Source organism: Rutilus rutilus, assembly GCF_951802725.1.
Source record: "Rutilus rutilus genome assembly, chromosome: 6".
NCBI classification, from domain to species: Eukaryota; Metazoa; Chordata; class Actinopteri; order Cypriniformes; family Leuciscidae; genus Rutilus; species Rutilus rutilus.
Genome location: NC_140214.1, coordinates 2,333,790 through 2,358,628, shown reverse-complemented (window position 1 = coordinate 2,358,628; position 24,839 = coordinate 2,333,790). Strand labels below are relative to the sequence as shown.

At 39.4% G+C, this 24,839-nt stretch overlaps 1 protein-coding gene across 1 annotated transcript; it reads right to left on the bottom strand.

The window, feature by feature from the left end:
• Positions 1-832: 832 nt before the first annotated feature.
• LOC311292260 (uncharacterized protein) lies at positions 833-21,219 on the bottom strand. Its single transcript, XM_084411882.1, has 9 exons — positions 21,091-21,219; positions 19,487-20,191; positions 17,866-18,573; positions 13,324-14,010; positions 10,705-11,409; positions 8,842-9,546; positions 5,600-6,280; positions 2,093-2,272; positions 833-1,475 (listed from the first exon to the last, which is right to left on the bottom strand). The coding sequence occupies exons 1-9, from the start codon at positions 21,104-21,106 to the stop codon at positions 1,204-1,206; spliced, it is 4,659 nt and encodes a 1,552-aa protein (XP_084268008.1). The 5' UTR covers positions 21,107-21,219; the 3' UTR covers positions 833-1,203.
• Positions 21,220-24,839: the final 3,620 nt, after the last annotated feature.

The following is a 24,839-nucleotide window of genomic DNA, read 5'->3' as shown; positions in this document are numbered from 1 at the left end:
TCACTGCTCCCTACTCCCTGAGCACGGTATATCAGTTGAAGTGGACTTCACTGACAATAACCGCTCATTTGGAATGCCCTGCAAACGACATCAAAGAAAGTCAACGACGGGGTCGCGCAGATAATGATATAACAAATAAATATAGGACTATATTCATATTTTAATTTTTATTTACTATCACATTTAAAATATCACTTTACTTCACAAACTAGCTAAGCTGGCTGCATTCACTGAGGTAAATTATAATCATCAAAAATAGTATATGTAATATTCACAAGAATAACCGTTAAAAATACTGTCATTTGTATAACAATGGTGAAATGTTTGAATAATTACACACATACGTAAACTCCTCCATCATTAGTTATGACCGTTACTGGTGACGACGTGATGCGTGCAATGACAGTTGGGTGATCATCGCTCTCCACTTCCTGTGAAGTGATGTATCGATGTTCCCTTATTCCCTATGCCGTGCACAGTGCCCTTCGAACTGAACATGTTCGCTCCCTTCGGATTGGAATCTCACTTAAGATGGCGGAATACCCTGTGAAGTCCACTTCGCAGTCCACTTACGGTCGAATGGAACGCACCTGTGGAATTCACGGCCAGATGACGTCAAAGACGTCGGTTCAACTTTCATTTTGGAACTATTTTTCAACCATGACGGGACGTGTCGGACGGACGTCTTTTCAACGGTCATTACACGTCCAAATGTTTGCTGGGTTCAGTCTGTCCGTACATAATACATAATGAATTTGTTCTTCACTCGCTGAAATGATCACGGAACCGAGTGAAATACTTTACACTACATGATAAAGAGAAAAAACGCCAATCCAATTAAAAACTTTATCGGGTTAGTGAACATCATTCAACATGTGTTGTACATTGTATTTTGACAGACATTTTTGAAAGATGATACTTTTGATATGATTTGTTACTTTTAATTACATCTTAACAAATTCATATAAATCTGAGATTAAAAAAGAGGATTTATGAATAAAGTTAAAAATATATATTTTTCACAAAATAATCAAAAAACACTCAGTGTTAATTATAAAGCAATATGATGCTCTCCACTAATTTAATGAGACAACTGCTATACCTTATAGTTTTAGTAATAGTTATCGTTAAATATTGTGTCGTCAAAATTATAAATGTCAACATTATAAAGACACAATTTCTCTTTTATTCATTTGATATACTTCAAGTTTTCTTAGTGTCTTCATGATTATCATGCTTCTTTGATCTTCTTGGGAAAAGTTTTGAGATCATGTTCACACCAAGTGCTCGTCTGGTTCCTGAATGTTCCACAGACTCCGGGATGGACTGCAATGACCCGAATCCTGAGCTGTGAGATGACACTTCTGAGCGTAACGAGCTAAAAATTGAATCGCTGTCTGCTCCTGATCGTGATCTTAATGAACTGTAAGCAGAACTTCCCACAGACAATGTGTCCGACTGCTGATCTCCACTCACTGGGGGAAAACATTTAAATCAGTAAAAGGTTTGAAACTCTTATTGAATAAAATTCTGAGATTTAAAACTTTCAGTATGTTCCTAAAAATAACACAGTTTATTGTTAATCATTAAAACATTATACAAATACTTTATTAATAAGTTATTTTTTTATTAATACATTTTACATGTTTTGTCTATGAAATATATTTATTACAAGACTGATTACTATTTAATGCAATCATTTAAAGTTGACCATAGATGTATAGAGAAGAAGAAATGATCATTATAAACAGGTGTTTAAACTCCAGAAAATGTTGATCATCAACATAAGAAGATCAAACTAAATATTATATGTGCTTTTTTATTTTATTTCATATCAGGTTTTTTTTTTTTTTTTTTTACATACATTCAATTATCAAAAATTGAGAAAACTGAAGGAGATGTATACTAGAAAGTGTCCAAATTTTATTATGGGGAAAATATGTTGTGACAAATTTACGACAATGTAGACTAAATATTATATTTTCACAACAAAACATATGGTATTCATGGAAAACATGAGCTCTAATGCTGTAAAGAAGGTCATATGGAGACCCAAATGTACTGAAAGTGCCAAATAAAACAAGACACTCACTGTCTGGTCGTGCCAATTCACTGCTGTCATATCGTTTTATGGCCCCTGACTCGTAACTTGTGTGAGATGAATCTCTGGAATGTGATGAACCGAAAATTGGGTCTGCTCCTGATCCTGATCTGAATGAACCATAAGCAGAGCTTCCCACAGACCATGAAACAGATCCATCATCTCCACTCACTATAATAATGAAAGCAGAGAGCAGATCAGTAGAACATTTACAACATGAATGTCTTTGACAGACACTTTTATTCAAAGCAACTGACATGGCATTGAAGGAATATATTCATCAGTTCATGTGAATGTAATTAATTGAGATGGTCAACTCTACATGGGTCAGGGAAGGAGGATTCACTTCATTGCAGAAATTTGGTTCACACAGAGACAGAACATTAGGTATATGATTACAATGTTCAATGTTGTTTGACCCTGCAGCTTTTGCCTGGCTTCCTAATGAAGCTAAACAGGGTTGAACCCAAGTATAGGTCTCTGCAGGACAGTAATAGGAGTTACCAGATCAGTGGGTGAGGCCATTAACAGAGGGGCGTTTTCGACCGTTACCTGATTTGCCCACGTCACAGTGTGGGTAGGGTTTAGGGGTGGGGTTGGGTGAAGGGCATAATTTTCATTGCATGATTTATAAACACCCACCAGTTTGAAAATACCCACAAATTTAGAAACGTCCACTTGTTCCGCAGAGACCCCATACTCATTGAACCTGGTCAGTATCAGGAAGGTAAAATGCAGTCTTGCTAATAGAACTTATATGAGATTGAAATGTAAGCGACGAATCAAATGTTACACCCATATTTTTAACAGTATGAGATGGAATTAGATAAATAGATGATAGATAATAGAAGATAATGTAGCCCCACCAATAGATAAATTCAGTTCAGACTTTTTAAACTTTAAAAAGGGCAAGACCATAAAGAGAAATCAGAATTATAATTTCATAATTTTTTGGGACACAAATTATACAATTTCATGTTTTTTATTTTATTTTAAACTTCACCTAATAGGCATACAAAGCTACTATAGTTGCCACATACACCTTAATAGTGGATGGGTTAAGACCAGCAGAGAAGCGATCATGGAGGAACTCCAGCACTGAAGGCACCGGGCACTGGGTCCAAACCCAGAAAACATTCCACTTTAGGCCGTACAGTCTCCTTGTGGATGGAGCTCTAGAGTTGAGTATGGCCTTGATCTCTCCGGCTGACAGGCCAGCCTCTAGGTACAGAGCCCCCTCAGGGGCCAGACCCACAGTTTCCACAGCTCTGGGAAAGCAGGTTCCTCCTGAGGAATCTCCCACGGAGGACCTGCCGGGAGTTATATGATGTACAAGAACCTTAAGGCCTCATTATACTTCTGCGTCGGACATACGCCGGAGCCTATACGCCGTAGGCAACGTGTTGGTTTTAATTTATACTTCTGTGTCGTTGTCCGCGTTGACGCGCACCTGGGGAGCATGTTACCCCGAGGGAGGTGTTCTGGCAGACCAATCACAGCGCTTGTGTCCATGTAGAATTGACGCGTTGTTACATTTTTGGAGAGGTGCACGTCAGGGTACGCCGAAGGGTACGCGCGCTACACACAGCCTACGACGTAGCTACGGCGGCAGTTCGACGCAGAAGTATAAAACAGGCTTTACTCGTGCCAGCCAGACAGTCCCTCTCTTTAACTCCCGGGAGCAGATCGATCTGGGGAAATGCATACAGGTGCAGCCTCAGCCTGTACCATGGCATGCAGCCCCAGAGGAGCTGGATGCGTGAGGGAGAACCACAACGGTCAGTGGGTCGTCTGATGAGATGCGAATAGATCCATTTCCGCTGGGCCAAATCTCTCCAATATCGACTCCACCATCGGAGTGGAGTCTCCATTCCTGAGGTCTCAGCCCCTGTCTCGACCAGACGTCTGCTCCCAAATTCTGGTCCCCAGGGACATATATTGCCTGGAGGGACAACAGTTTCCCCTGGGATCACAAGAGGATCTGGTGCACCAGTCTGCAAAGAGGGCGCAACCTCAGACCCCCCAATGATTTATATAGGAGACCGTTGACATGTTGTCAAACTGAATCAGGACATGGTGGCCGCTGAGGTTCAGGATAAAGCTCCTCAGAGCCCTTGAATACAGCCAACATCTCCAGGCACTTTATGTGCTAAGAGAGATGATGGTCCCCCCATAGACCTCTCGAGAAACGGCCCTCCATGACTGCGCCCCATCCTTTGAGGGATGCGTCCATCGAGACGGTTTTCCAGCAACAAGAACCCTGCTTCCGGCTCCCAACACCGAACCCTGGGACAGAAACCAAGGCTTTTTCAATATCGTCAGGGAACAAAGGCATCTGATCGTACAGATCGTACCCTCATAGGAAGGTATCAGCCAGTCGTCGATAGAGTTCAATACATGGATGCCCTAGTTCCTCATCAGGGCTATAACTGCATCCATGCATTTAGTAAACCTGATATTGGAAAGCTTCGCCCCCAAAAGCGAACCTCAGGAACTTCCTGTGAGAAGGAAGGATGGATATGTGGAAGTATGTGTCCTCGGACCTGATTTGACTCACAATCTTGGGAATTGTCAACATCCTGAACCTGAATGTCCTCAGAGAACGGTTCAGATGCCGCAGATTTATGATGGGACGCAACCCCCATCCTTCTTTAGAACCAAGAAGTACCGGCTGTAGAACCTGGACTCGCGCACGGGAGGAGGAATTCATTCTATGGTCTCCTTCACTTAGAGGGAGTGCACTTCCTTCCTGGAAACTGGTGTGTCCCGAAGTGCACTTGACGGCGGAATACAGACATAAATTTCCTGAAGATTCCATGGAGGAGCAATTCTCACTCACCCCTCCCCTTCTTCGCAAGAAGAATGGTCCTCAGATTCATTTTCTTGCTCGAAGGCTTCGGGCGAGAGTGTTGCTTAGACCCCCAAGCAATAACCTCAGTTTTATCATTATTACATTTTAGGAAGTCTCTGTATAACCAGATTTTAAACCTTCCTACATTTGGAAATGCGTAGAAACCTTCCTACATTTGATTTTACGATAATTTCTCCAATGTGCGTACGTGACACAAAAAAAACGTACGCCTCTCTTCCAGATGTGAAATTTATAAATCGCAAATGATTTTGAAATTGTGTACAGCTGAATGGTTTCCAATCTCTGCATTGTAATTGCTGCCTTATTAATGTCATTTACATGTAAAAGAGCACCAGTCAACATCCAAATATTTTACTTGACAATAAAGAGCAGCAAGAATTGCTTAGATTTCCAGACACCTGCAGTATTCAGAAATGTGAATGTCTGCTTAGACCCTGATGTGCTGCTAAGTACTTTTCCACATCGAAGACCATTTTTATAAACATGAACGCTGGCATGGATTTTAGAGTACACACACTATAAGATCAATTCTGTGCATTCACATATTTAAAAAATTAGGCCAATAGTCTAGAACAATGAGGAAACTACATGAAGTAAAATTCATAAAATGTTATGATGTCACTCACTAGTCTGTGATCTGGATTCCTCTCTCCATTTGTCCAGGTGCTCTTCTGTTTTATTTCTACCATCCATCTCTTGTAAAATCTTTCTGTCTATTTCAAAATGGCAGCCGTTGTTTTGTGCCACTGTCTCCTCAATCTTCTCCAGCAGCTCCTTGATCTGAGTGTCGTCACTCCTGTTGCGATTGTTGAGAACATGAAACCTGTTCCCACATTTGTCCAGCAGCCTCTGGAGATCCGGCCCTTCACTCTCAATGTGCCGCTCTATAGATGTGTCTAACAGAGAGTCTCCATGAGTGAACAGCACTATAGTGTGACTCCAGACTCTCTCACTGAGAAGATCCAGATGCTCCTGCAATGCTTTTCTCTCAGTCTCTTTAAATCTAGTGTCCATGCGTATGATCAGTAGTACAGCGTGTGGTCCTGGAGGACACAGAGACACACTGAGCAAAATCTCCTGTTTCAGTAACTCAGGACTGAACTCTACAGAGTTATTCCTCCACCATCCTGGAGCTTCAATGACAGTGATGTGTCTGTCTGCTACTTCTCCATGTCTCTTCACACACTGAGCAGATTTCTTCAAGTCAAACTCCTCTCTGCCCAGGATGGTGTTTCCAGCTGAACTCTTACCAGCTCTTCTATATCCCATCAACACAATCCTGAGCTCTGAGAGATGTTGGGCGTCACCTGCAACAAATACAGAACAAACACACTTCTTAAGGTGGGTGACATCTTAAATCTTCTTAAATAATCTTTCTTTGTAAAAAAGGAGTTACTGGAATTAAATTGTCCCTCTAAACCCAATGAATAAATCTCTCTCTTGTGCGTGTTCTCACCTGGGAAAGCATTATCAATGCACTGGTGGCTATTAGCACCAACATATACATGACTGTATTACATTTACATTCATTTACTAGATGGAAAGAAAGCCAAAAAAGACCATGTGTGACTGCTTATATTTATAAAAGACTTTATGAAAAAAAAAACCCAGCCTAAATTGGCATAAACAGATCCAAAATCGAATCTGTATTGACCAATATGAAAGCAGTAAAAGTTTTTTGCAAAATATGTTGACATTTCTTCTTTCATAAAAATAGCTTCTAATCTTACAAATGTCCATTTTACATGACATATTTTTGCCTAAAAAAAAGAAGAAGCTTTTTTTTAACCAAATCAAATATAGATCCTCCGGCAGTCTAGTAGTTTTTACTTGTACTTTCAAAGTGTTTGACGGGACTCACTTCCTGGTGCTTCAGAACAGCAACAAACATGACGCGTGTCTATAGGTGTAAAGCTGATGTTTAAGATTATATTCAAGACATTATGTTTACTTTGCAGTTTTATTTTCTTTCTTTCTTTATTTTTGTATAGTTTTCTATGAATTAGGTAAATTGATTTCTGTTATCAAAAGCACACATGAAGAACAGGATAGTTTAAGAAATGAAAGCACTTACAGTGAGGAAAATAAGTATTTGAACACCCTGCTATTTTGCAAGTTCTCCCACTTGGAAATCATGGAGGGGTCTGAAATTGTCATCGTAGGTGCATGTCCACTGTGAGAGACATAATCTAAAAAAAAAATCCAGAAATCACAATATATGATTTTTTTAACTATTTATTTGTATGATACAGCTGCAAATAAGTATTTGAACACCTGTCTATCAGCTAGAATTCTGACCCTCAAAGACCTGTTAGTCTGCCTTTAAAATGTCCACCTCCACTCCATTTATTATCCTAAATTAGATGCACCTGTTTGAGGTCGTTAGCTGCATAAAGACACCTGTCCACCCCATACAATCAGTAAGAATCCAACTACTAACATGGCCAAGACCAAAGAGCTGTCCAAAGACACTAGAGACAAAATTGTACACCTCCACAAGGCTGGAAAGGGCTACGGGGAAATTGCCAAGCAGCTTGGTGAAAAAAGGTCCACTGTTGGAGCAATCATTAGAAAATGGAAGAAGCTAAACATGACTGTCAATCTCCCTCGGACTGGGGCTCCATGCAAGATCTCACCTCGTGGGGTCTCAATGATCCTAAGAAAGGTGAGAAATCAGCCCAGAACTACACGGGAGGAGCTGGTCAATGACCTGAAAAGAGCTGGGACCACCGTTTCCAAGGTTACTGTTGGTAATACACTAAGACGTCATGGTTTGAAATCATGCATGGCACGGAAGGTTCCCCTGCTTAAACCAGCACATGTCAAGGCCCGTCTTAAGTTTGCCAATGACCATTTGGATGATCCAGAGGAGTCATGGGAGAAAGTCATGTGGTCAGATGAGACCAAAATAGAACTTTTTGGTCATAATTCCACTAAACGTGTTTGGAGGAAGAAGAATGATGAGTACCATCCCAGGAACACCATCCCTACTGTGAAGCATGGGGGTGGTAGCATCATGCTTTGGGGGTGTTTTTCTGCACATGGGACAGGGCGACTGCACTGTATTAAGGAGAGGATGACCGGGGCCATGTATTGCGAGATTTTGGGGAACAACCTCCTTCCCTCAGTTAGAGCATTGAAGATGGGTCGAGGCTGGGTCTTTCAACATGACAATGACCCGAGGCACACAGCCAGGATAACCAAGGAGTGGCTCTGTAAGAAGCATATCAAGGTTCTGGCGTGGCCTAGCCAGTCTCCAGACCTAAACCCAATAGAGAATCTTTGGAGGGAGCTCAAACTCCGTGTTTCTCAGCGACAGCCCAGAAACCTGACTGATCTAGAGAAGATCTGTGTGGAGGAGTGGGCCAAAATCCCTCCTGCAGTGTGTGCAAACCTGGTGAAAAACTACAGGAAACGTTTGACCTCTGTAATTGCAAACAAAGGCTACTGTACCAAATATTAACATTGATTTTCTCAGGTGTTCAAATACTTATTTGCAGCTGTATCATACAAATAAATAGTTAAAAAAATCATACATTGTGAATTCTGGATTTTTTTTTTTTGATTATGTCTCTCACAGTGGACATGCACCTACGATGACAATTTCAGACCCCTCCATGATTTCTAAGTGGGAGAACTTGCAAAATAGCAGGGTGTTCAAATACTTATTTTCCTCACTGTATTTCCTTCAGTAACAGATTTTAGGGGCCGTCACTGTGAGCTGCTTTGAACCCATCTATTGGGAATGCCTCTACAAATAGCAGTTAATGACAAGAAGTTTCTTGCTATTATTGCTGTGAGTGTTAGATTTTCATGATTACTTAATAATATACTCAGTGTGTATCTGCAGTAAAGTATGTTGACTCACTCATCTGTGATCTGATGTTTTCTCTCCTTTTTTGCATCCTCTTCATTCGTTCTTCTGCTCTCTCTTCCTCTGCTCTTCTTCTCTCTTTCATCTCCTGTAAAATCTTCCTGTCTATTTCAAAATGGCAGTCGTTGTTTTGTGCCACTGTCTCCTCAATCTTCTCCAGCAGCTCCTTGATCTGAGTGTCGTCACTCCTGTTGTGATTGTTGAGAACATGAAACCTGTTCCCACATTTGTCCAGCAGCCGCTGGAGATCCGGCCCTTCACTCTCGATGTGCTGCTCTATAGATGTGTCTAACAGAGAGTCTCCGACAGTGAACAGCACTATAGTGTGACTCCAGACTCTCTCACTGAGAAGATCCAGATGCTCCTGCAATGCTTTTCTCTCAGTCTCTTTAAATGTGTAGTCCACACGTATGATCAGTAGTACAGCGTGTGGTCCTGGAGGACACAGAGACACACTGAGCAAAATCTCCTGTTTCAGTAACTCAGGACTGAACTCTACAAAGTAATTCCTCCACCATCCTGGAGCTTCAATGACAGTGATGTGTCTGTCTGATACTTCTCCATGTCTCTTCACACACTGAGCAGATCTCTTCAAGTCAAACTCCTCTCTGCCCAGGATGGTGTTTCCAGCTGAACTCTTACCAGCTCCTCTATATCCCATCAACACAATCCTGAGCTCTGAGAGATGTTGGGCGTCACCTGCAACAAATACAGAACAAACACACTTCTTAAGGTGGGTGACATCTTAAATCTTCTTAAATAATCTCTCTTTGTGAAAAAGGGGTTCCTGAAATTAGGTTCACCTCATCTGTATGAGTGTCAAACTACACATTAATGATTAAAAATGACATCTAAGTGTATCTCACATTAATTAAACTCTTAAATCAGAGTTGAACAAAGGTTATCGATGGAGAATAATTATGAAGAAAAGAAAATAGCTTAATTTCAATGATCTGCAGACAAAACAACAGAACACACCGATTAAGCAAGACTTAATTCCAAATAGCTTCAGAATAATGTTTTCAGAAAGTATATTCTTTAAAAATAATTAGACTAAATTATTCCTCTAAAACAATGAACAAATCTCTCTCTTGTGTGTGTTCTCACCTGGGAAAGCATTATCAATGCACTGGTGGCTATTAGCACCAGCAAATACATGACTGTATTACATTTACATTAATTTACTAGATGGAAAGAAAGCCAAGAAAGAGCATCTGTGACTGCTTATATTTATAAAAGATTTTATGAAGAAAAAACTGCCTAAATTGGCATAAACAGATCCAAAATCTTATCTGTATAGATCAATATGAAAGCAGTAAAAAGTCTCGCAAAAAACTGTGAACATGTTTACATTTTTTCTTTCGTAAAAATAGCTTCTAATCTTACAAATGTCCATTTTACATGACATATTTTTGCCTTAGTTGGAGCTCCAAATAAAATATAGTTCCACCAGCAGTCTAGTAGTTTTTACTTGTAATGGACTTTCAAAGTGTTTGACGGGACAAACATGAGGCGTGTCTATAGGTGTAAAGCTGATGTTTAAGATTATATTCAAGACGAGATGTTTGCAGTTTTCTTTTCTTTTGTATTGTTTTCTATGGATTAGGTAAAGTGATTTCCGTTATCAAAAGCACACCCTATGAAGAACAGGATTGTTTAAGAAATGAAAGTGCTTATTTCCTTCAGTAACAGATTTTAGGGTCCGTCACTGTGAGCTGAACCCATCTATTGGGAATGCCTCTACAAATAGCGGTTAATGATGAGAAGTTTCTTGCTATTATTGCTGTGACTGTTAGATTTTCATGATTTACTTAATATACTCAGTGTGTATCTGCACTATAAAGTATATTAACTCACTCATCTGTGATCTGATGTTTTCTCTCCTTTTTTGCGTCCTCTTCATTCGTTCTTCTGCTCTCTCTTCCTCTGCTCTTCTTCTCTCTTTCACCTCCTGTAAAATCTTTCTGTCTATTTCAAAATGGCAGCCGTTGTTTTGTGCCACTGTCTCCTCAATCTTCTCCAGCAGCTCCTTGATCTGAGTGTCGTCTCTCCTGTTGTGATTGTTGAGAACATGAAACCTGTTCCCACATTTGTCCAGCAGCCGCTGGAGATCCGGCCCTTCACTCTCAATGTGCTGCTCTATAGATGTGTCTAACAGAGAGTCTCCATGAGTGAACAGCACTATAGTGTGACTCCAGACTCTCTCACCGAGAAGATCCAGATGCTCCTGAAATGCTTTTCTCTCAGTCTCTTTAAATCTAGTGTCCACACGTATGATCAGTAGTACAGCGTGTGGTCCTGGAGGACACAGAGACACACTGAGCAAAATCTCCTGTTTCAGTAACTCAGGACTCTCCTCTACAAAGTAATTCCTCCACCATCCCGGAGCTTCAATGACAGTGATGTGTCTGTCTGCTACTTCTCCATGTCTCTTCACACACTGAGCAGATTTCTTCAAGTCAAACTCCTCTCTGCCCAGGATGGTGTTTCCAGCTGAACTCTTACCAGCTTCTCTATATCCCATCAACACAATCCTGAGCTCTGACAGATGTTGGGCGTCACCTGCAACAAATACAGAACAAACAGACTTCTTAAGTCTTCTTAAATAATCTCTATTTGTGAAAAAAGGGTTCCTGAAATAAGGTTCACCTGTATGGGTGTCAAACTACACATTATTGATTAAAAATGGCATATCATAAACTCTTTAATCAGAGTTGAACAAAGGTTATCGATGGAGAATAATTAGGAAGAAAAGAAAATAGCTTAATTTCAACGATCTGCAGACAAAACAAAAGAGCACAGAACACACCGATTAAGCAAGACTAAATTCCAAATAGCTTCAGAATAATGTTTTCAGAAAGTATATTCTTTAAAAAATAATTAGGGTAAATTGTCCCTCTAAACCAATGAATAAATGTCTCTCTTGTGTGTGTTCTCACCTGGGAAAGCATTATCAATGCACTGGTGGCTATTAGCACCAGAAAATACATGACTGTATTACATTTACATTCATTTACTAGATGGAAAGAAAGCCAAAAAAGACCATCTGTGACTGCTTATATTTATAAAAGATTTTATGAAGAAAAAACTGCCTAAATTGGCATAAACAGATCCAAAATCTTATCTGTACTGACCAATATGAAAGCAGTAAAAGTGTCTCGCAAAAACTGTGAACATGTTGAAATTTTTTCTTTCATAAAAATAGCTTCTAATCTTACAAATGTCCATTTTACATGACATATTTTTGCCTTAGTTGGAGCTCCAAATAAAATATAGTTCCACCAGCAGTCTAGAAGTTTTTACTTGTTATGGACTTTCAAAGTGTTTGACGGAACAAACATGAGGCGTGTCTATAGGTGTAAAGCTGATGTTTAAGATTATATTCAAGATGAGATGTTTGCAGTTTTCTTTTATATATTTATTTTTGTATTGTTTTCTATGGATTAGGTAAAAAGATTTCTGTTATCAGAAGCACACATGAAGAACAGGATTGTTTAAGAAATGAAAGCGCTTATTTCCTTCAGTAACAGATTTTAGGGGCCGTCACTGTGAGCTGCTTTGAACCCATCTATTGGGAATGCCTCTACAAATAGCGGTTAATGACAAGAAGTTTCTTGCTATTATTGCTGTGACTGAAACATTTTCATGATTTACTTAAAGGCAGGGTAGGTAGAAATGGTCTGAAAATTTTATTTTTCAAATTTGTTTAAACTTTATGTACATATCAATACATAATTAAAATGTAAGTACTCTGAAAAAGAAAGTATCAAAATCGAGTGTCTGTAGACCTCTCACGACTGTTTTAAAGACATCTCATTATTTCCATTCACTCCACCCCCTCATTTCTGTGCTTCTTCCAAAGCCACGCCCCCAAAACACATGAACGCGCGACTCCGACCGCTGAGCTAGAGGACGCATTATTTACCTGAGACAAGCGGAGGGGAAGGGGCATTTTTTTGCCTGGTTTGCCTTCACTAACTGCATATGCCGGTACTGTAAATTTAGATTGCTCTTTCTCTGCCATTGTTTTGGTATTCCTAGGTTCAGTGCCTTCTTCTTCTTCTTCGATAGATTTTATTGGCAGCTTGCAAACATAGTGCATTACCGCCATCTACTGGACGGAGGTGTGATCAGGTTCCGTGCCTCTCGCACTCCTCAAATCAAACGGTCGCGCGCAAGTGGGCAGGTGCTGTGTGGCAAAAGGGTGGTTGCCATGGTTGCGAGAGAGTGACAGTCGCCTAAGCCAATCCTTTGATTCGTCCCGAATCGAAATAATGAGCTGTGTTTAATACAGATTAAACGGTCTAGAGTCACTTGATTTTTATACTCTTTTTTTCAGAGTTCTTACATTTTAATTATGTATTGATATATATAGAAAGTTTTAACAAATTTGGATCTTTAATTTTTAATAAATCCTACCTACCCTGCCTTTAATATACTCAGTGTGTATCTGCACTATAAAGTATGTGGACTCACTCTGTGATCTGATGTTTTCTCTCCTTTTTTGCATCCTCTTCATTCGTTCTTCTGCTCTCTCTTCCTCTGCTCTTCTTCTCTCTTTCACCTCCTGTAAAATCTTTCTGTCTATTTCAAAATGGCAGCCGTTGTTTTGTGCCACTGTCTCCTCAATCTTCTCCAGCAGCTCCTTGATCTGAGTGTTGTCAGTCCTGTTGTGATTGTTGAGAACATGAAACCTGTTCCCACATTTGTCCATTAGCCGCTGGAGATCCGGCCCTTCACTCTCAATGTGCTGCTCTATAGATGTGTCTAACAGAGAGTCTCCACCAGTGAACAGCACTATAGTGTGACTCCAGACTCTCTCACTGAGAAGATCCAGATGCTCCTGCAATGCTTTTCTGTCAGTCTCTTTAAATCTAGTGTCCACACGTATGATCAGTAGTACAGCGTGTGGTCCTGGAGGACACAGAGACATACTGAGCAAAATCTCCTGTTTCAGTAACTCAGAGAAACTCCTCCACCATCCTGGAGCTTCAATGACAGTGATGTGTCTGTCTGCTACTTCTCCATGTCTCTTCACACACTGAGCAGATTTCTTCAAGTCAAACTCCTCTCTGCCCAGGATGGTGTTTCCAGCTGAACTCTTACCAGCTCCTCTATATCCCATCAACACAATCCTGAGCTCTGACAGATGCTGGGCGTCACCTGCAACAAATACAGAACAAACACACTCAGGGTATCATGTTGTGTGTGCTTTCTGAACATTTAACAAGAAAGCTGATAAATACAAATCAAACAGTTAATACAAATGCCTCATGAATGGAGTCAAGTTAATCATCATCCATGGACCATGGTTAACTAAATAATGAAGAAATGAGAATTGTTTAATTTTCTCAATCAAGAGAAAACACAAATATAGATCACATAAAACTCTGGGCTAAATTGGCTTTCATTGCAAAAAAAAAACAACAACATGTTTTCAGTAATTATATATCCTTTAAAAATATGCAAAATGTAAAAAGGAGAACTAAATTAATGAATAAATCTCTCTTGCGCGCGCACACTCCTGACACACGCATAATTGCACAGCCACGTACTTTAAAATACATGATTGTTTATACGTATTGTTTTCTATGGATTAGGTAAAGGGATTTCCGTTATCAAAAGCACACATGAAGAACAGGATTGTTTAAGAAATGAAAGTGCTTATTTCCTTCACTAACAGATTTTAGGGGCCGTCACTGTGAGCTGCTTTGAACCCATCTATTGGGAATGCCTCTACAAATAAATCTCTCTTGCGTGCACACACTCCTGGCACAAGCATAATTGCACAGCCACGTACTTTAAAAAAAATACATGAATGTATTCTACAAATTAACCTAAAACGCAATCCGTGACAAGCCATATGTATAAGCATAAACGACTATGGAGAACAAGCTCTAAGTGTCTTAAAAAAAATCTTAGCTAGACAAATATGAAAGTGAAAGCAGTAGCAATGTCTCACAGAACCAGTAGGTTAAACACGTCGAGTTTGATTAAAAGTCATATTTACTACGAATTAACAAGGAAAAGACGATTATTTTTTAAAAATAATAAATGCTTAATTATGTAGCATCTGGACCAATCAGACACACACAAATTATTCGTTATATTTAATGAATAATCCAGCAAACTCACTCACCCAACAAAGGTCTATGAAACTTCCCCCAAACTAACATCACAAATGAAGGTAACACACTGGCAAAACTCGGTGTCCTGTTACAGGACACATTAAGACTGATAAGAAGTTTTACGACCCCAAAAGGAATTTCCAGAGAGTTGTGACTCTCATTTACTTCTTGCTGAGAAGGAGAAATAAACCCTGTTAATCCTATATATTCTATATATAACCACTTGAGAAATGTATAAACATGTATCTAATTTTCCCATCTCATGATTTTCCTTTTATGTGGTTTGGCCTATGTATTCTTGTAAACTCTTTTGGGTTAATGTTTCAGACTTTGCATACTATGGTTGACCAAAATCATATGTGTGGCATGTTTAGTCTCTATAAACTCCAATCTTCGTTCCCCATTTGTTAATTTACATTACATTTTGCTAACTTTGTGACGCATTAGTATTATAAGAATCTTGAAGATTCTTTTTCTTAAACACCCAATGAAAGTACATATTCAAATGCCCTCCTAGAACACAAAGGGTCATAAAATCTCCCTCCAAAGGGAACAACTTCTTATAGGCTCACACAGGGTGTGACATCTTCACGCTTTAAAAATCACTGATCATAAGATCACATCTCTTTCTTTTTAGTCCTTTTCTGGAATCCTGATGTGAAGATGATGCTGAACTAGAAGATTTCTAAGGACCCCCAAGCGTGTGCCAGGCTGCGGCCTTGTCTTTCCATTCACCAAGGATCCTCTGACTCCCACTGGTTCTCTCTCAGCAAGACCACATCAGCAAAGATCAACTGGAGCCTCAACAAATTGCATCAGGACAGTTTAATTCAAATCGGCGAGACATGCAAGTATCAAACTTAGTCTCATTATTTGATACTTTAAGTATCCTTCCCCTTTTAAAGAAAGGAGTGTTAGAACTAAACTGATGGTTTGCTCAAGGCTGTTGATCTGCTGAATTTCAAACAATGCTATAACTTCTTGCTTTCCTGTATTCTGCTTCAGCTCTCTTTCCCTTGGTAAACTGTATGTATTTATGTGTATGTTAGAATAGTTTAAGTGTTTAGTCTAGTTAATAAAGTCTTGTTCATGTCACACGTAAAGTTGTCTGTGTCTCAAGCTCATACTGGAGTCCCTAATCATAGATCTTGACTACTTGCTCTTAGTAGTACTGTAAAGTAAGATAGAAATTTCCCATGCCCCGGAAATGTACATTTCTTAGAATTAATAAACAATTAACACTGAGTGTTCACAGGAAAAACAGGTTAATTGATTGTAATATTAATTTGCAACATTAAGTTAATTCTATTAACTGATCCAAATATGAATAATCAATTATAACAAGTCATTATTGATTATTAATAATTCATAGAGCTAATTTACTACACTTAAGTCCATTTCCGTCTTAGTCTGAGTTCCAGAGTAAATGTATGTTTGACTGAACTTACTTATAGGTGCTTCAGAACAGTGGCGCGTATGGGTGGGTCTAGCTGTAGCTGTACGTGTAGGGTGTAAAGGTGATGTTCAAGGTTATTTTACACATGCATAAAAAGTATGATGTTAGCAATTCTTTCAAAAGCGATAATCATTAAATACAGATATTTTGGAAAGTGACTTCATCAGGCAAACTTAAACCTATTAACCACTCTTAATCCCACAATGAATAGATATTATATACTTTTATTAAAAACTATTAACAGTTGCATTAACAGATTATTTAGTCTCCCTGCAGTCGATAATAATTATTATATCCATTAAAATTAATGTTTGATAACCAAAATGACATATTAAAACATTCTTAAAATAATTTCTTCATGTCCAAAAATATCTAGAGTGTAACTCTTCACCTTTGCTTCATTTAGTATAAGAGCAAAGTCCCCGCCTCGATTGCTATTGGCTCGTATACTTAACGTCTCAGTTACTTATATATAAAGTCAGAATTGTGAGATATAAAGTCAGGATTGACCCTTCGCTAAGCCCCGCCCTCCTTAGTTACTGTTGCTACGCCTGACAAGATTTTGCGCCTGTCTATAGGTGTAAAGCTGATGTTTAAGATTATATTCAAGACAAGATCTTTTCAATTTTCTTTTTCTTTTGTATTGTTTTCTATGGATTAGATAAAGTGATTTCCGTTATCAGAAGCACACATGAAGAACAGGATTGTTTAAGAAATGAAAGCGCTTATTTCCTTCACTAAAGCCCCTTTAACACAGAGATTCCGGAAAATACACGGATAAAGTGACCCGGGATTTGACCCGGGTTCATTTGATTTTGGTTCATTCACACTGCCAGTGATTTTCCGGAATCAGAGAGCGCGTTCACACACAACCCGTGTATGTCCCGGAAAGACACGTGACATCGATGTGACTTGTAATGTCTCAGCAGCGTCTTCAGTTTGCTTATGAGCTGCGATTTCTCTCTCGAGAAACTACGCTTGTGCATTTATTTCTCTGATTCGATCATAAAATTGCGCATTTCGTACCGTTTCACAGCTGGCGAACGATCCCGGCTTCAGCTTCATCACTACGACACGGCATTATTACGGCTTTTGTTCACACAGCGCGCGTTCCGGGACTGAACACGGCAATGTTACTAGGTCCCCAACCCGGCATCGATCCCGGCATTAAACCCGGGTCCTGTTTGCGTTCACACAGAACGCGTTCCGGCAATTTGCCTGCAATTTCCCGGGTTCAATGCGCTGTGTGAAAGGGACTAAACAGATTTTAGGGGCCGTCACTGTGAGCTGCTTTGAACCCATCTATTGGGAATGCCTCTACAAATAGCGGTTAATGACAAGAAGTTTCTTGCTATTATTGCTGTGACTGTTAGATTTTCATGATTTACTTAATATACTCAGTGTGTATCTGCACTATAAAGTATATGGACTCACTCATCTGTGATCTGATGTTTTCTCTCCTTTTTTGCGTCCTCTTCATTCGTTCTTCTGCTCTCTCTTCCTCTGCTCTTCTTCTCTCTTTCATCTCCTGTAAAATCTTTCTGTCTATTTCAAAATGGCAGCCGTTGTTTTGTGCCACTGTCTCCTCAATCTTCTCCAGCAGCTCCTTGATCTGAGTGTCATCTCTCCTGTTGTGATTGTTGAGAACATGAAACCTGTTCCCACATTTGTCCAGCAGCCGCTGGAGATCCGGCCCTTCACTCTCAATGTGCCGCTCTATAGATGTGTCTAACAGAAAGTCTCCACTAGTGAACAGCACTATAGTGTGACTCCAGACTCTATCACTGAGAAGATCCAGATGCTCCTGCAATGCTTTTCTCTCAGTCTCTTTAAATCTAGTGTCCACACGTATGATCAGTAGTACAGCGTGTGGTCCTGGAGGACACAGAGACACACTGAGCAAAATCTCCTGTTTCAGTAACTCAGGACTGGACTCTACAGAGGAAAACCTCCTCCACCATCCTGGAGCTTCAATGACAGTGATGTGTCTGTCTGCTACTTCTCCATGTCTCTTCACACACTGAGCAGATCTCTTCAAGTCAAACTCCTCTCTGCCCAGGATGGTGTTTCCAGCTGAACTCTTACCAGCTTCTCTATATCCCATCAACACAATCCTGAGCTCTGAGAGATGTTGGGCTTCACCTGCAACAAATACAGAACAAACACACTTCTTAAGGTGGGTGACATCTTAAATCTCCTTAAAAAATCTCTCTTTGAGAAAAAGGAGTTCCTGAAATTAAATTGTCCCTCTAAACCAATGAATAAATGTCTCTCTTGTGTGTGTTCTCACCTGGGAAAGCACTATCAATGCACTGGTGGCTATTAGCACCAGCAAATACATGACTGTATTACATTTACATTCATTTACTAGATGGAAAGAAAGCCAAAAAAGACCATCTGTGACTGCTTATATTTATAAAAGTCTTTATGAAAAAAATAAAAACTGCCTAAAGTGGCATAAACAGATCCAAAATCTTATCTGTATTGACCAATATGAAAGCAGTAAAAGTGTCTCACAAAAACTGTGAACATGTTGCCATTTTTTCTTTCATAAAAATAGCTTCTAATCTTACAAATGTCCATTTTACATGACATATTTTTGCCTTAGTTGGAGCTCCAAATAAAATATAGTTCCACCAGCAGTCTAGTAGTTTTTACTTGTTATGGACTTTCAAAGTGTTTGACGGAACAAACATGAGGCGTGTCTATAGGTGTAAAGCTGATGTTTAAGATTATATTCAAGATGAGATGTTTGCAGTTTTCTTTTATATATTTATTTTTGTATTGTTTTCTATGGATTAGGTAAAAAGATTTCCGTTATCAGAAGCACACATGAAGAACAGGATTGTTTAAGAAATGAAAGCCCTTATTTCCTTCAGTAACAGATTTTAGGGGCCGTCACTGTGAGCTGCTTTGAACCCATCTATTGGGAATGCCTCTACAAATAGCGGTTAATGACAAGAAGTTTCTTGCTATTATTGCTGTGACTGAAACATTTTCATGATTTACTTAATATACTCAGTGTGTATCTGCACTATAAAGTATGTTGACTCACTCATCTGTGATCTGATGTTTTCTCTCCTTTTTTGCATCCTCTTCATTCGTTCTTCTGCTCTCTCTTCCTCTGCTCTTCTTCTCTCTTTCATCTCCTGTAAAATCTTTCTGTCTATTTCAAAATGGCAGCCGTTGTTTTGTGCCACTGTCTCCTCAATCTTCTCCAGCAGCTCCTTGATCTGAGTGTCGTCTCTCCTGTTGTGATTGTTGAGAACATGAAACCTGTTCCCACATTTGTCCAGCAGCCGCTGGAGATCCGGCCCTTCACTCTCAATGTGCTGCTCTATAGATGTGTCTAACAGAGAGTCTCCATGAGTGAACAGCACTATAGTGTGACTCCAGACTCTCTCACTGAGAAGATCCAGATGCTCCTGCAATGCTTTTCTGTCAGTCTCTTTAAATCTAGTGTCCACACGTATGATCAGTAGTACAGCGTGTGGTCCTGGAGGACACAGAGACACACTGAGCAAAATCTCCTGTTTCAGTAACTCAGGACTGAACTCTACAGGGAAATTCCTCCACCATCCTGGAGCTTCAATGACAGTGATGTGTCTGTCTGATACTTCTCCATGTCTCTTCACACACTGAGCAGATTTCTTCAAGTCAAACTCCTCTCTGCCCAGGATGGTGTTTCCAGCTGAACTCTTACCAGCTCCTCTATATCCCATCAACACAATCCTGAGCTCTGACAGATGCTGGGCGTCACCTGCAACAAATACAGAACAAACACACTCAGGGTATCATGTTGTGTGTGCTTTCTGAACAGTTAACAAGAAAGCTGATAAATACAAATCAAACAGTTAATACAAATGCCTCATGAATGGAGTCAAGTTAATCATCATCCATGGACCATGGTTAACTAAATAATGAAGAAATGAGAATTGTTTAATTTTCTCAATCAAGAGAAAACACAAATATAGATCACATAAAACTCTGGGCTAAATTGGTTTTCATTGCAAAAAAAAAAAAACAACAACATGTTTTCAGTAATTATATATCCTTTAAAAATATGCAAAATGTAAAAAGGAGAACTAAATTAATGAATAAATCTCTCTTGCGCGCGCACACTCCTGACACACGCATAATTGCACAGCCACGTACTTTAAAATACATGATTGTTTATACGTATTGTTTTATATGGATTAGGTAAAGGGATTTCCGTTATCAAAAGCACACATGAAGAACAGGATTGTTTAAGAAATGAAAGTGCTTATTTCCTTCACTAACAGATTTTAGGGGCCGTCACTGTGAGCTGCTTTGAACCCATCTATTGGGAATGCCTCTACAAATAAATCTCTCTTGCGTGCACACACTCCTGGCACAAGCATAATTGCACAGCCACGTACTTTAAAAAAATACATGAATGTATTCTACAAATTAACCTAAAACGCAATCCGTGACAAGCCATATGTATAAGCATAAACGACTATGGAGAACAAGCTCTAAGTGTCTTACAAATAAATCTTAGCTAGACCAATATGAAAGTGAAAGCAGAAGCAATGTATCACAGAAACAGTAGGCTAAACACGTCGAGTTTAAAAAGTGATATTTACTATGAATTAACAAGAAAAAGACGATTAGTTTTGTAAAATAATAAATTCTTACTTAAGTCCATTTTCATTCACACTCTATTGATCCATCAGCAGTCTAGTAGTTTTTACTTGTAATGGACTTTCAAAGTGTTTGACGGGACTCACTTCCTGGCGCTTCAGAACAGCGACAAACATGAGGCGTGTCTATAAGCTGATGTTTAAGATTATATTCAAGACAGCAGTGGCGCAGATAGGATTTTTTAACTGGGGGGGACCAAGCTGTCAGCAAATTAATTAAACTCAATTCGTTATTTTGCATAATTTGGGCACTTTAACTAGTGCTCAAGTAGTTACTTTGTGTAATTTGAGTTATTGATTTCCACTAAAAAGCAATTGGGGGATTCTTATTTGAAATCATGGATAAACCACAATGAACAAAGTTAAACAAAGGCCTACCTGATCACCCATAGCAATACATGATCAGACTGTTATTTGACTAGTATGCCAGTCACCCACCAAAACTTCACGTCTTCAGCAAAGCATGTTTTATTTAAACATTTGCTTATCTCAGCATACAAAGTCTATCATTATGAGTTCTATACTGTCTCTCCTTCCTCATGCTGTCTTTTTCTACTGTGGCTGCCCTCCTGCAGATCCTCACTTGACTGACTAGGGCCAGCATTACTGTCATCAGAAATTGCCTGCAGGGCAGGAGGACAACATTTTAAATCTTATAATTTCAGTTAATCTCTATACCTCGATAGAATTTCACAACAATGCGAAATACAACATATTCCTGAGTATTAATGGCTAAAACTACTATTTCAAATATCCAAGAATAACTCAATTTCAAATTTAAGTGTTAATTACAAGCTTGTTGCAATTTATAGGAGAGAGAGCTGGCGCAAAATGCGGCATCGGCATCTCGAAGCGGCACTTCCGGCGGCATCTCCAGCTGCCATCAGTGAGCGGCATCTCCAGCGGCCAAATGCGGGAGCGGCATCTCCAGCGGCCACCAGTGAGCGGCATCTGCAGCGGCCAAATGCGGGAGCGGCATCTCCAGCGGCCACCAGTGAGCGGCATCTGCAGCGGCCAAATGCGGGAGCGGCATCTCCAGCGGCCACCAGTGAGCGGCACTTCCGGCGGCATCTCCAGCGGCCATCAGTGATTTTAACATGATAAAAAAAAAAAATCAGAGATTGCAAGTATTCAGATTATTTATAATAGGCCAACATAACATGTATGTGGCAGATTTAATACACCAAGGAAAATTATTAAATAGCATATTCCTTATTAATTATAATAGATAAAAGACATTTATTAAAAACATACGTTGTTCAGTTGTAGGCTACAGTAGGCCTACAACAGATATGTTTTTAATAAATGTGTACTAGGCTACTAATATTGTTAATATTTATAATATTATTATTATAATAATAGTATATTGATTAGTTGAATCTAGCTCATATAGTCTATGTTTGTAAAGACAATTTAATTGAAAGAATAACAAATGCTAAATAAAATTACAATTAGGATATATTTTGGTGTGTTTCGAATTAATTAGCTACAGTTCTCTATGTAAAAACCTTTAAAATTAGTAATTATAATTTTTCACATTAATAGCCTAGGCTACATGATGTTCAGTTAGCTTACTTTTTTATGAAAAAATTGGATTTAATAATTTCCTCTGCGCAGAAACATAACTAATTAATCAGAAAGTGGTATCATCACACTTAGGCCTACTTTGGCAGCAGCCACAGCTGGACAAAGTATTGGCTGCTGGAGATGCCGCTACGAGATGCGGCTGGAGCGACAGCTGAGATGCCGCCGCAATTTCAGCTTTGTAGGCCTACAGCTTTTTTGAATTATCAGAATTGTGCAGCACATCAGAAACTCATTTCTGTATTAACTGAACTCATTTCTGTATTAACGGAATAACCGTTTATATCATATTTAATGACAATAAATATTCTATTTCAATAAAATAAAAAATATTGATAGCTGGAGATGCCGCTGCACCGGAAAGTCCTGCCCGCTGGAGATGCCATCAGTGAGCGGCATCTCCAGCGGCCATCAGTGAGCGGCATCTCCAGCGGCCAAATGCGGGAGCGGCATCTCCAGCGGCCACCAGTGAGCGGCATCTCCAGCGGCCAAATGCGGGAGAGGCATCTCCAGCGGCCACCAGTGAGCGGCATCTCCAGCGGCCACCAGTGAGCGGCATCTCCAGCGGCCACCAGTGAGCGGCATCTCCAGCGGCATCTCCAGCGGGCAGGACTTTCCGGTGCAGCGGCATCTCCAGCAATCAATATTTTTTATTTTATTAACTTTATTAATTATTTTATTGTCCAGCTGTGGCTGCTGCCAAAGTAGTCCTAAGTGTGATGATACCACTTTCTGATTAATTAGTTATGTTTCTGCGCAGAGGAAATTATTAAATCCAATTTTTTCATAAAAAAGTAGGCTAACTGAACATCATGTAGCCTAGGCTATTAATGTGAAAAATTATAATTACTAATTTTAAAGGTTTTTACTTTTTACATAGAGAACTGTAGCTAATTAATTAGAAACACACCAAAATATATCCTAATTGTAATTTTATTTAACATTTGTTATTCTTCAAATTAAATCGTCTTTACAAACATAGGTACTATTAATAATAATAATATTATAAATATGAACAATATTAGTAGCCTAGTACTAGTACACATTTATTAAAAACATATCTGTTGTAGGCCTACTAGCCTACAACTGAACAACGTATGTTTTTAATAAATGTGTCTTTTATATTATAATTAATAAGGAATATGCTATTTAATAATTTTCCTTGGTGCATTAAATCTGCCACATAGGCTACATGTTATGTTGGCCTATTATAAATAATCAGAATACTTGCAATCTCTGATTTTTTTTTTTTATTTTTTTTTTTTTATCATGTTAAAATCATAATTGACTGATGGCCGCTGGAGATGCCGCCGGAAGTGCCGCTCACTGGTGGCCGCTGGAGATGCCGCTCCCGCGTTTGGCCGCTGGAGATGCCGCTCACTGATGGCAGCTAGAGATGCCGCTCCCGCGTTTGGCCGCTGGAGATGCCGCTCACTGATGGCAGCTGGAGATGCCGCCGGAAGTGCCGCTCACTGGTGGCCGCTGGAGATGCCGCTCCCGCGTTTGGCCGCTGGAGATGCCGCTCACTGATGGCAGCTGGAGATGCCGCCGGAAGTGCCGCTTCGAGATGCCGATGCCGCATTTTGCGCTAGCCCTTACTGATTTATAGATTAGAAATATCTTTCAAATGATGTATGACATTTTAAGAAATGTCTTTCATAGCCCATAATTTAAGAATAGATATCCTCTGTTGCTCCATGCAATAAAAAAAATAAAAAAACATGATTTCCTGCTATAAGAGGATGTCAAAAGTCTATGTAGGCCTTTATTTGTGGTTTGCATAAACCTTGCACCACACAAATTTACTTATTATAATTATTTTTATAGTGGCTTACATGAAGGTGAACGTACCTGCAGTCAATTTATTCAGTACAATGGGTTAAATGATAATATAAAACATTGTTTCCTGACGACGATAAATTGTTTGATTTAGTTTAGTTTTAGTTTTGCTGTGTTTGCTAAGTGCAGATGCCATCTTGCCATTATTGTCAGACTAGCTATTCCCCTTAACAAATCTAATCTACCACATGGAAAGTCAACTGGCATAGGATACTTACATTGTTTGGTTTTTGAAGTGATTGTTTTTTGTCTCTTCATTGCCCTTATGTGGCATTTATACAGTCGATTTTTTTCAGTTCAGAAAATCACTGTATATGATCA

Bases quoted from the DNA above. Each gene is read 5' to 3' on its own strand.
- LOC311292260 (XM_084411882.1), bottom strand. The intron at 18,574-19,486 runs GTGAGTCAACAT...TATTTGTTGCAG, and splicing joins AAACATCAGATCACAGATGA to GTGAAGCCCAACATCTCTCA. The intron at 6,281-8,841 runs GTGAGTCAACAT...TATTTGTTGCAG, and splicing joins AAACATCAGATCACAGATGA to GTGACGCCCAACATCTCTCA.